Source organism: Parasteatoda tepidariorum, chromosome 1, assembly GCF_982258835.1.
Source record: "Parasteatoda tepidariorum strain Cologne lab strain chromosome 1, Ptep-v5.0, whole genome shotgun sequence".
NCBI classification, from domain to species: Eukaryota; Metazoa; Arthropoda; class Arachnida; order Araneae; family Theridiidae; genus Parasteatoda; species Parasteatoda tepidariorum.
The window spans coordinates 1,071,220-1,084,720 of NC_141755.1; the positions used below are offsets into that span (position 1 = coordinate 1,071,220).

The window sequence follows — 13,501 nt, forward strand, 5'->3', positions numbered from 1 at the left end:
ATTTTAATAAAATAACTAACCTTTCTGGCATAAAACTTTCTCTGAATCCATGTTACGCTTATCATGGGGTAACTATCTATCACAACTTGTTGAATAAATTAATCAATGAAATTTTATGCAAAGTTTGATTTACATGCAAATCAACCGTTTTATTCTAACATAGTTGTAAACAATTTTAAATGAAGCTTTTTTATTAATTATAATGAAACTGATCACACAGTTAAATTCATTATATATTGACATATCATGTCCTAAAAAGTTATGTGATTTCCTGTCACTCAAGTATTTTTCTCTCTTAAAATTTATTTAACAATTTAAAAAACAAAAATTAAACATCTTTATTTAAAATATAATTTATTGTAAAAATATACTATGAAATTTTGTTTTGTTCAAACAATACTATAATTATTTTTCAGATCGAAAATTTAAGCAAGAACTTGCAGGCAACTTCTGATGAAAAGCACTCAAAGCAAGAGCAATTAATAACAGAATTAAAGCAAGAACTGATAACACAAAGAGAAGGTAGTTTTAATTTCCTTAACATTAATTAATTTGTAATTCCCGTTTCAAAATAGATTAACTAAACGCTGGTTAATATTAATTTTTTTGAATGAGAGTAAAATTCTTAAAATTGATTGCATTAGTTTTAGTCATAATTATTTTTTTTTCTTCAAATTATTCTTTTTGAAACAGTAAATAACAATTAAAAAATCTAGCTTTATTTTAATTTCTACAGTATTGAATGTAGCTTTATTAATCTTCATATTTTATTAATATATCCAGGGCTCGAAAAACCGCCCGTCCTCCCGTCGTCGGCGGTCTAAAATTCCCCGCGGACATCGAATTTCTCGAATCCGACGTCCGCGTGGACGGCCGTTTTCCCGTTAATGTTCGTGATACTTTTTCAATTTTTGTTATCTTACAAGAGTCTAGCGCCTCACTTCTAAAATGACCCTCTAATCTAGAAATACAGCAACATACTGCGTATGGTGGAATTGATGTTTTCTCTGTCTGGGAGTACTGTAGCGGTTGAAAGGGACTTTTCAGCAATGAACTTACAAAAAAAAAAAAAAAAAAAAAAAAAAAAACATTACGTACTGGTCTTAAACAAGAAGCGTTAAACGCAATTATGAACATCTACCTAAATGCAAAACCCCTTTCAGATTTCAGTGCAGAAACCTCTGTAAATCATTGGCTTGATTGTGGAACTGGCAAACGTCATCATATTTAATTCATTTAAAAAAACGCAGTACCCTCGGATAAATTGACATTCCAGATAGCTTGACTTTAGTCATTTAAATTATTTCATAAAATAAATACTATGTTACTATTAGTAACCTAGTATTTCTCTTATTACTGTATAATGTAATCATAGTATTTGTAATCCTAGTAACTACTAATTCATTGTGCAATTTACATAAATATTTGTAATAAATAAGAGAAAAGTATGTTTTTATTTATTTAGAACATACGGGTTAGTTTCAAATGAGGACGGGTACATTGTTGGACATGCCGTCCTCGGGGACGGGTAAAATTTCTGAGTTTTTTCGAGCCCTGATATATACACACGTTTACATTTGCAAAAATATGCACATTTATTAATATTTGTTAAACACTTTATGTCCAATTCGAACATCTTAAAAATACATATTTGTCATTTTTTATTAACTTTTAAAGAATAATTTAAATTAATGTTTCAATACATCTTCAATCTTTAAAATTTTATAATAATTTATTTCATTCCCTCTTTTAACTAAAAAAATCTTATTTCAAAAAAGTAATTAACGTTTACAATACTAAGATTTTAGTTGACATTGCCCTTGGAAAATTTCAGTAAATAAATTATCCAAGCATTAAGAGCATACATTTTGTTTGTAAATGAGTGGAACATATATTTTTTAAGTAGTTATTAAAATGTTTGCTCAGAATTTCTTTTTTAAATGATGTTTTTTAGAGCTGCAGTTATACCAAGAACGAGAAATAAAAGATGTGGAAGAAAAACATGCTCTTGCAACAAAGACTCTTCAGGAACACATTGAGCAGCTTCAAAAGAAATGTGCAGAACTCAATCAACATTCCATGAGTATGGAAGATGCAATGCGTAAAGATACAGATTCAAAACTCCAGGTACAATCCTAACTGTTTTAAAGCCTTTATTTTTACACACACTTTTAAAATGAAAGAAAAGAAAGGGTAAGAAACAAAGTACGTAAAATGAAGGTAGAATAAAAGGAACCGATGACCAAACTACTATTAATGGCTAATGCAAAGCAGATGAGAAAAACAAAATTAGGAAATATTGCAGATATTTTTTTTATACCAAACATGAAACAATCAATTCCGTCAATGTCGAAAGATTGCATATCTATTTCAGTTTGGTAATAACTTTTGTTAATAATATTTGTATATTATTTAGTTTTTTCCCCTACAATTTTATTCCTAGCTGATATTCTCTTTCATTTATTTGAAACAGTATGTTTCTTAAATGATCAAATATATAACTTCTTTATATTAGTATCACAACAGAAATGATTTCATGCTTTAATTTATTATTTTATACTTATAAGTACTACTTCATTAATATTTTTTTTTCAGTGGGTTACATCCAGAAAAATTGATCTCGAAAAAGAAGTTGAGAGTTTAAAAACAGTTTTGGAAATGAAAAACAAAGAATTACATTCACTTCGAATTCAAACTTTAGAAATGGAGAAACAGGTATGAAATTTTATTTGTCATAAGTGTTTTTGTATTAAGACAAGATAGACATTCAATCATTTTTATATCTGAAAAATGGGAAGAAAATAATCATTTTTAAAAACTTTGTAGTTAGTTTTCCAAAGGTTGCACAAAAACGAAAATCATGTAATGAAACCAAAACTAATTTCACATATTAAATCATTAAAGGTTAATAAGTGGAACATATTAGAATAAAATGACAATTAAAGCAGACGCCTGAAATACCTAAGGGTAAGTTCAAAACCTAGCTGTCATATAAATTAAAGAACTTGGACATTAAGCAGTACAATATTAAAATTGCAGTATTTAATATTAGTCTACAGAAAATTTCCGTCTATTTTGACTAACTTATTTTCTTTAATTATAATTCCTTTAAATTTCAAGTCTCGTAAATTCTAATAACTTTCATTAAACTTTATACGTATAGCATCATTATTAATTTGTGAAAGTAATTAATCTTTATAACAAGCTGAATGTGTATTTTTTGTATTGATTAAAAATTTTTTTTATAAATAATCGGAATTAACGCTCCATGATCATGCTTAAAACTGAAAGGAATGAACTGAATTGAAATTTAATTTCAATTTATTATTATTTGTTGACATTTTCAGCCATTTTAAGCAAATCGCGTTTCTAGAAATTTAAGTCATCAAAAGAAAGATTAACTATACTCAAAATAATTTAAGAGATTGACTCAAAGGAGGTCATCGAAAATATTGCTATTTATCTCATTCAACACTTGATAATCAAGTTTTACAACAATCTAGAAATTTACATTAACATCACATTTAGTTAAGATCAGATAGCTTACAAAGTAATAATTTCATTCTATTCCTGCTGTTTTTACTTGTGTTTCGTGACATAAAAAAAATGAAAGATAAATAAATTATTGAAGTACTTGATGATATAGCTTACCAGGAAAACTGCTTCTGATTCAATAGAGAAACAAATGTTACTGATCTTAAATAGTTGAAAAGAAAAAGTTCATTCTATGTGTTATGATGAGAGTTTTAGGAAAAACGCATCTCTCTCAAACAAAAACGAATTTCAATGATCTCTAGTACTGGGATCTTTTTTTTCGAATTTCAGGATCCTATCACAAAAGGTTCTGGAGTTAAAAGAGAGTAATATATACAGGCACAGAACTATTTTTATTTATTAAAGACAAACAGAATTATGAATAAATATTATTATTTTCCTAAAAATTGATATTATTATTTCAGCTTGAAGATTTACCTTTAGCAAGAGAAAAAATTAAGATGTTACAAGCCAGAGCTGAAGACCTGGAAGCTCTTATGATTGAAAAAACCAACTTGGAGAGGTAAAATAGTGACATTAGTAAACACTCCATACTTTAAAATGCTTGTATAATAACAAATTCTGCTTTATTTTCATGTAGGAAACTTTGCACAGAAAATCAATTGGTTAAAGATTCTTATGAAAAAGAAAATAAAATAAATAAGCGACTCTCTATGGAAAATGAAGAATTGCAATGGCGTCTGAGACAAGCAGAAAATTCTTTACTCTCTGGTTCTTTTGCTGAAGGTAAATATTAATATTTTTTTTTTATTTTTTTACATAAAATAATTTAATCTAAGTTTATTTTAAATTTCTTTATATGTTGCTTATTTTAACCTCTAACGGATCGTGATATGTTACAACGCGATTTTCTCTGCTCAGACCACGATATCGTATAAAAAACGAGCCTTTGACTTCAGCGGATGTGATTTTCATTTGCAACGTTTTATTTCTATTCTTAAACCATACGAAATTTCGGTTGAAGTCCGTAATAATTTAGATTAATGTCGTCAAGTAAACATCTGCATGTCTTAGGCTTTTTCGAAAGGATTAGTGAATCAGGCACGTAAATTATTGCACTTAGGATTTTTTAAAAATATTTTGACAGAGAACGGAATACTTATCGGGTGTAGATTTGTTTGCAGTCTGGGGTTTCTAAATACTATTTTGTAAGTTTTAGATCACATTTGAACATTTTATTCAGGTTACCAGTTATTATTAATAATAATGAACTGTACATTTCAGCGTATTTAATTGTATTGATGATTTTATATGTGAATTCTTAAATGAAATTAAATCTGAAAATAACCACTCACCGCATTGCGAGTCAAAGAAAAAAAGGGGCGACTTAAAATTAACAAACTACTGGTTACTTTTCCCCCATCATTTCATAAAAAATAAAAATCGTTTTGTGATAAAAGTATATCAATGTATAAAGAGAGACTCTGGAAAATAGAATTTTCATAAAAATGTCCAAATGTCTCCATTCAAAATCCATCAATTTGTGATGGAGAGATTCATGTGTAAGGAAAGTTCTTTAACAATTTAGATATTTCAAAGTTGTAATGTATACATGAAATGTATTTTGCCTCTCCAAATATTTTTAAATTTAGTTCTCAGTATGTTGAACTAAATTTTATCACACATTTATATTATATTCATTGTTGAATTATTATAGCGGTAGATTATTTCGAATAAAAAAATTTTTAAAAATATATGAAATTGAATCCAAACAAAAAATATAAAAAAAAGTTTGCAAAAAGTGGCTATTGAATAAAGGCCTATGATATCAGTCACCGACTGATTAGGTTTGAGGAAAAATTTGCTACTAAGTTATTAGAGTTTACTGGTCACTGGCTACTTACTAACTGAAAATTTAAGTTTTCGAGTCAATGGAAAATCGTCCGGTTCGTGCATAAGTATACTCTGGGAACGTGCAAACCTGAGAAAGAGCTTTTGTCGCCAATCTTGAAAAGGCCGCTTTACTGGAAATGACAAATTATGGTGCATAGAAAGATGCACAACAACAGAAAAATGTGTAGCTCTTTTTCTCCCCACTTTTATTGTTTTGAAATGTCTGAGGATGCATTAAAATTCTTTGCAATACAAAAGACAGCTCAAGTGATTGATATAATAGTTAGTAAAGGAGTTGAAAACTAGTTATAGTAAGGGTAATTTTTGACATTTCCGGATGGTAAAACAAGAGCAAAATGCTTTTTATAAAAAACTTCCAATCATAAGTAGGATGTATATGTATAATCTTGATGGTATTACAAAGAAAAAGTTTTGTAAAACTTAGAACCTAATTAAAAAAAAAAAACTGAAAAAATTTTTCTTTTCTTTTTGGTCCCATTATTTTGCAAATAAATTAGAATATTAAGTAAATACATTAAAATAATGAATAACGTTTAAACCTTTTGCCATTAATTACATAAGTTTAAGTAAAAAGGTATAGTATTAAAGTTCAGAATTTAGTATATTTAGGTAGTACTTTTTTTGAAATTTATACCAAATTCAGCTTACAATTTAAAAGCGTTATGCCAACTTTTTTGCAATAATGACCTAAACTGAGCACTCATAAAACTTTTTGTAGAGTAACTAAACTATGCATTTAACTACCATAATTTGGAACATGAACTTCTCTTAAAATTTTCCAAGCAGATAAGTATTGAAATTAAACATAAATGTTTAGTTTCAGAATATCCTGATGATGATGTTGAAAATGAAGCGTCCTCTCCGGTAAAGACTTCCCCAGCCCCTCAGATGTCTCGATCTGTCTTCTTCACATTTGTAGATAAGGATAATTCATCTCCAAGATCTCAGTACAAGAAAATCACTCCTGGTTTTGCAGCTAGCTACAGGGCCTCACCAGGCAGGACACAGAAATCTTCATCCGCACCTAGTCCACGAAGGTCCAAGAGTCATTCAGAACCCCCTCAGCCTCCAACCACTCTATGCACACCTAGAAAAGTCATAAAACAGGCATCAAAGCGATCTCGTTCAGGCAGCGATTCTGGGCGACCGGCGACCCAACACACAGAAGTCACTTTCTCTTCTGTGACGGGCAGTATGACTTCATCTGTGAGCAGTGAGAGTTCTGTGTTTGGCAATAAGGAGCAACTTTTGGAAGAACACGAAGAGCAGATAATGGAAACTTTGCAAATTCTCCGAGAACAGCGGAGTGTGGAAAGTCCAACGCTATCCAACTCAGAGAATGAAGAATCCAAAGAATCATCCATGTCACCAGATTTTGGAACAGAAGACTTATCCCGTTCTTCGGAATTCTCGGATCCCAAAACCTACTATCACATGACATTTCCTGTTCCCAAAGAAGCAGGGATGATAGTCTATTGTGATAGTGAAGAAACAGGAAAGAGGAGTACAAGTGAGGAAACAACCCCTTCGGTTGAAGAACCCACAAAAATTGCACATTCCACAGAAAATAATGAGAATGCGGTCTCAAAAGATTTGAGCAGTGTTTCAGAAGGTAGTCCTGAAAACCCAGAATTCAATACTTTGTCTGAAGTATCTGTTTCAGCTAACAACATTCAAAGCACAGAGTCACATAGCACTAATGGAGCACATGATCAATTGAGAACTATTTAAACTACCAATATTTATATAAACGAGCGAATTTATGTATATAAAATGAGTGTTTTGATTGTTGAAAATAAGAGCTTTGATTGGGAACAGTGAAAAAATATATCGCTTAATGATACCATTGCCAAAACAATTTTTAAGGTTACATACTTAAAAATTATAAATATTCCTAAATATTTTATTTGTAAAAAAAAAAAATCCAAAACGTTTAAATGCTAAATAATAAAAATATTCCGTATATGTAGTATTTTATAACTCTTATATCTACCAAAATTTATGAATTAAAAAAAAAATTGGTTTATTGTGATTGACTATATGTAACTAAATTAAGCTGCATAATATGATATATATTTATAACGCAAGTAGTGAAACTAGCTTGCTCTACAAGAGATTATAAATCAGTTCAAAACTGAACTCCAATTAGAAAAAACAAATTTTCTTATCACAAACAATTTCTCAAAAATGTCCTTCTCCTAAATCCGGTGACTTGCAAAAGGCATTATTAGAGTGCCAGGTAGGCAAAGTTCATTTTCCATTCAATAAGTGTTTGTTGATGTTTTCATTGTTCCTGGATCTATACAGTGTTGGCCCATTGTTACAAAACTCTGTGCTCTCTGAATATTTTCTAGTCACTAGCAAATGTTAGTCAAGCTATTTAGTCTAACAATAAATTCAATTAAGCCATTATTATAAAACAAAATAATTTTAAGACCAGTGTTTGCAGAACTGCTTCTACAGCAATTGTTTCTTTATGCTTCCACTGTTTGCTCGAGATTATTTATTAGTTTTAAACGATATATGCAAAGTCGCTTTGGGGGGCCTTTTAAATATTCTCTAGGAAAAATGATTACTTATGATCTCTATTAAATGTATTGCAATCAAATATGTGATTTTGTTTTTCGAATTTCACTTCTAATAAAAACAATGTACAAAAAAGCTTTTGATTAATGGTAGGGATCTTCTAAATCCTAGAGAGAGGCCTAGGCAAATGCCCCAACCCTTATGACAGCTCTGTTTATTCACTATTTCTAACAATAATCACCTTTTTTAATTTTATTGAGTATTTTAATCTATTGACTAAATTAAATGCGGCACATTGATTAATGTTTGAATTTTAATTCTGTATTAGTTTTCGTTAAAGTGATTCGATGATTATTTTATTTTATGAATTGTGATAAAATCACTTATTTACTGTTTTATTGCGAAGAAAAATCTTTAATTTGCTTGAAGTTTGACTAAAGCAGCTTTGTATAATTTATGGATGAGTGTTATGTATAATTTCTTATTGTATATATGCTGTGATGAAAAAAAAAAAAGAGTTCAGGCTTGTTAAAATGCTTGATTGTAAAAAACTAAGATTGAAAAGTGTAAATAAATAAATTTCTATGGATTAAAATAGAAGCATATTAATTTTTCTAAATTATTATTATCTATATGGTTGGAGGGTTTATTTCATTTAGAGAGACATTAAATCCTGATTTGTGCATTTAGAATTAAACAGTGTGAAAGTACAGTAGTAAATTCAAACTACAAGATAAAACTGTAGATATCTTCTTAATGTTAAATAATACAGCCAACTTTTTCCACTGATTGCATTAGTTATTCAATTTACAGATAAGAACGAGTAAGTATTAAAACCTGGTTTTAAAAAAATCAAGTTATTTTTACAATAAGCTATTCTTTTTCAGTTATTAGTCTATTGTGCAAAAAAAAAATTAAAAACCTCATGCTTAAAGGAAAGGGAAAGAAATGAAAGCACAAACAAAAATATGTGCAGCTATGTTATAAGTAACATTCTCAATGCAGAATATTATTTCATGGAAGAGGCTTGTTTATAGCATATAAAAGCTGTAACAAATTTTAAATACTCCTATAAATTTTGTTTAAAAATTCTGGCATAACCCAAATTATATTTACCTCCAGAACTTTGTGAAGACATTGTTTTAGTAGGGAAAAAAAACATACTTTTCGCAACAGCTAAATTTGTTGCAAATTATACTCTTCAAATTTTCTATTTTACTGAGAGAAAGAAAGTATGTTTCACAATTATTATGGTTATTTTCTCAAACATTTTCAATAGCCAAATTAAATTGATTATTGAGAGAAATAAAACACTTAGCATAGCCTTAGTTAATTCTATGTAATAAATAAAACCTAATTAAAATTACTTTCTCAAATATTTAAGCCATTATTTGATTTTCCTAATGCATAAAAAACATGATAGTTAGTTATGTATTATGGTTAGGCCAACCTAACTAAAATAAAAAATAGTATATTATTTTAGTTTCTCAAAATTTTTAAATTTTAAAGTTCATAAAAGGAAGCGAAAAGACTAAATATAATATGTAATTTACGTAAATAAAAGTCGAAAAAACAGAATTTGCAAACTCTCATTTTCTTATAATTAAGAATGTGCTATATACAAAAGATGTGTAATATTTAAAATATTAGCATGATACAACCAACCCAAATAAAACTACTACAAAGTGCATAAAAAAATTGTATTTTCAGAAAAATGACTAGGTACATACAAGAAAACATTTACAAAATATAAAACTGATTGATTCAAAGCGTTCATTGAACATAATATACAACATACCTAACCCTGAAAAATAAGTATTAAAAAAAGTACATACGGTCCTCAATACATCATTTTTAAACTGTTACAAATACCAAAAATTCTTATTTTAATAGTGTTAAATTTATTAACCTGAAGTTCATTTAATTTCAATAGCAGGATAGCTTTTCAAGTTTTTGGGGTTTTGATAGCATTTTTATTTTGCATCAAAATCAGGCTCAAAAAGGTCTGATCGGTGGATATGAGTTCTTGACACTAAAAATATGGTGAAGTGAAAGATAGACACAAATCTTGAAAAATAAGATGCAGAAGAGCATTTGAAATACATAAAATTAATTTTACTTTTTGCATTTCTGCAGCTTATTCAAAGTAATCAACAAAAAAAAAATTGTGGCAAATTATAAGACTCATTTATTCAAAGATAATTCTACATAAAAAATTTGACTTAATAATGATCAAATATTTTTGAATTGCATGTAGTTTGTATAGGTGGCATTTTTTTAAAATTTTGTATACATGATATACAAATTTTTTAAACCAAGTAATTTTAAAAATACTCTGTTCAGTGCTAAAAAAGTGATATTAATATTTAGGTGCACAAACTTTCAACTACTCTCTTGCCTAAACTACCTAAACCATATTTTCCAGATTGCAGTTACAACCTTCAATTGATTTACATATTTAGTTTTAGAACCCCCATTCACTATTAAGATTTCATTATAGTACATGATCACAACAAAAATTATTAAAGTGTTCCATTTTTTTTTTTTTTTTTGTGCACAGTACACATTTAAAATAATAAGAAATTTCTTAGAATAAATGAAAGAAACTATTAATATTCTCAAACACAATTTAAACCATATTTAGCAACAGTAATAAAAAAGCATTACCCCTACTTAGCGTTTATTTAATTTTTACAAATAATATATCAGCAATATATATCTATATTAAATCATCAACCATAACACTCTAAATAGAACACAAAGAAAAGATAAAAATAATGAATGAAATATTAATATAAAATCATCACAGGTTATTTAACACATTTGTATGTATTTTAGTCTTGATCAGCAAAAGAAAATATATGTTCCCAAATAAAGCAAAAGAAAACTCCCGACATCAAGGATATAAATGACACATATTGTTATATAGCTGCAAAGTTCAATTGCTATTAACAGTAAAAATTTTAACCCATTAAATTATGAAAAAAGTCAAAGTTTAGACATGAAGAGGAGATCTGCATTAATCATGCAAGTTATTGACTCAAATGTATAAATAAGAACGTAACTATGTTTGTTAAAAAGCATGTTATACACTGAAAATGGAAATGCTTTTTTATATACAACAGTATTTAAATTTTTTAGATAAATGAAGGTTAAAAAATCATTTTGAAATGTAAATTGTCTTGTGATGAGACAGAACTAATAATTGGATTTTTCTTAGTTATAAAGTAAACATGATTTAATGACAAGATGATAACTATAAGCAATCATGAAAGAGAAAAAGTTTTGGATTGTGGAGCGAATAAGAATAATTAGTAAAAGCAAAAATTTTCTCTCAAATAATGAATAGAAAAAGTACTCTTAACGTATTTTTAATAGTTTTGCCAAAAATAAAGTAAAAATTATAAACACATTAAGAGATGCAAATTAATATTTTTGTAAGAATAACATATCATCAAAACAGTATCAATCATTATTGAGGAAAAATAATGATGATAAAAAGAAGACCAATTTGATTACAGGATAAAATTTGAAGGTCTTTAACGTCCAAACTATTTCTTCTGCCAATCTAATATATTTTAATGTTTTTAATATTGCCTTCGTCTTAAGTGATGCAGCAAAAATATTAATTGCAGTTTTACATATATTCAGGGCTTTTAATTAAGGAAAATCTTTTTTATGTCTGCGTGTGTGTGTGTAAATTATTTAATAGAAAATCAGAAGCTAAAACAATTTTTATCAAATACATGTAAAAATTTATAATATTTAACATGCACATTTTATTAAATATGTTCATTTGAGACACTGCATTTAATAATTTAATTTGCATTTTTATCTAAAGTATCTTTTAAGTATGGATTAAAATTTTAGATTTAATAATGCAGTGTAATAAAAAAGTTGAAGTCATTAATAAGTTGTCATCAAGATGTTTAACACTATAAATACCAAAAATTAAAATTATAAAAATTCAAAACATTTATTTAGTTAACAAAATTGATTTTCAACACTATATTCAACTTAAATTTTAACCAAATTTGAGAAGAAATATTATTTAACCTCTGAGCATTTATGAGGTGTTTTAAAACTATTGTCTTTACGTCAAACTAAACTCAGTGGCGCAACAGCCCATAGAGGGCCAAGGCCTACTGAGCCCATCTCAGTTTTCTTGACCTTGGGCTCTGGGGTGCAGGAGCAGATGTTCCGGTCAGGTGGTCAACCGAAAGCGGAACCCCCAGTGTTTAGTTCCCAAGCATGCTTGGTACTCATTTATCGACCCACTGAAGGGATGAAAGGCTTAGTCAGCCTTGCCCGGCCCGAGGATGGAACCGTGGCATCGGAGCGAGAAGCGCTACCACCTTTACGTCAATACCAAACAGTTTTTTCCCATATTATTTCGATAGAACGTAGGTATGGTAATGAGTAGTGTTGAGTAATAAGTATGTCATGAATATTTTATGTGCAAGTGCATGGAAAAAAAATCTTAAATTGCATACCCAAAACCTTTAATCATGCCTAGAAAACATCAAAGAGTCCGGGTTTTAAGGATGATTTTTTATACATTTTTAAACATTTTACTTTCTTTATCAAGAAAAAGATATATTGATAAGAATTTTTTTTTAAAATGAAATTAAAATGTGTTTTAGAATGTCAAAGCATTTCATAGATAAATAAAAACAATATAGTAATAACAGCCAAGGGCGCCGGCAGAATAATATAAAAGGGCGTGCAACCCTCTAACAACCCCCCCCCCCAAAAAAAAAAATTTATTTTTTCTTTCTAAATATTCTGTTATTAGATTTTGTTTTGTTATTACATATACTTTAATCTGTTAATTTTTTTCAAGATAACATTTCTTCAAAGTTAACAAGATATTTTAAAAAAGGTACGAATTTACGTGGTACGAAATGTGGAGGAATAGAGAAAATTCTTATGAATCCCTCGAATACATCGATTTAGTTATTGAGACCACACCGTTTTATCCAGCTGTAGCGGAGACAATCAAAATAGGCCCAACTCTTCCAGCTACTATGTGCACCATTGAACGCACTTTTAGTACAATGCGACGCATGAAAGCATGGAATCGGTCTACCATGTCTCGCAAGAGATTACTAAGTAGTTTGTGCATGCTCAGTGTGCATAAGAAAAGAATCAAAGATGACTCAGAATTCATTGAAAACGTTATAAACAGATTTGGACAGATAACAAGACGATTACAATTCTTGTTTGATTAAACAATTTTTTAATTGTTATATATCAATAATTACTTAATTATTTGTTTCTGAATAAAAATATTTTTAATAAAAAAAAGTTATACTCTTTAATTGTTTAAAAAAAAGCCAGGGGGCTGCAAGTGCACCCCCTTGCACCCTGCTGCCGGCGCCCATGATAACAGCATTTTTATATGCATTAACTTTGAATTTTTTTCTAAGAAATAATTTAAGTTTTTTCTTTTTATAACAGTGGCATTTTAAATTGTAATGAAATTGGAAACACATATAAATCAAGGAGCTTATAGAAACTTTTTCAGAGCATTACATTAATTAAATATGTTAAAAATGAAGTACAA

The 13,501-nt window shown here is 28.6% G+C and overlaps 1 protein-coding gene across 7 annotated transcripts in view; it reads left to right on the top strand.

Moving 5' to 3' along the window:
* LOC107438830 (uncharacterized) overlaps positions 1–7,339 on the top strand; it is a 131,027-nt gene extending 123,688 nt beyond the window's left edge. For all 7 annotated transcript variants that reach the window (XM_087157961.1, XM_087157955.1, XM_087157963.1 and 4 more), the window contains 6 exons: positions 417–522; positions 1,955–2,127; positions 2,596–2,715; positions 3,960–4,057; positions 4,136–4,281; positions 6,227–7,339. In XM_087157961.1, coding sequence (XP_087014087.1) covers positions 417–522; positions 1,955–2,127; positions 2,596–2,715; positions 3,960–4,057; positions 4,136–4,281; positions 6,227–7,140 — 1,557 coding nt within the window. In that variant the 3' untranslated portion in view covers positions 7,141–7,339. The remainder of the gene's footprint in view (positions 1–416; positions 523–1,954; positions 2,128–2,595; positions 2,716–3,959; positions 4,058–4,135; positions 4,282–6,226) is intronic.
* Positions 7,340–13,501: the final 6,162 nt, after the last annotated feature.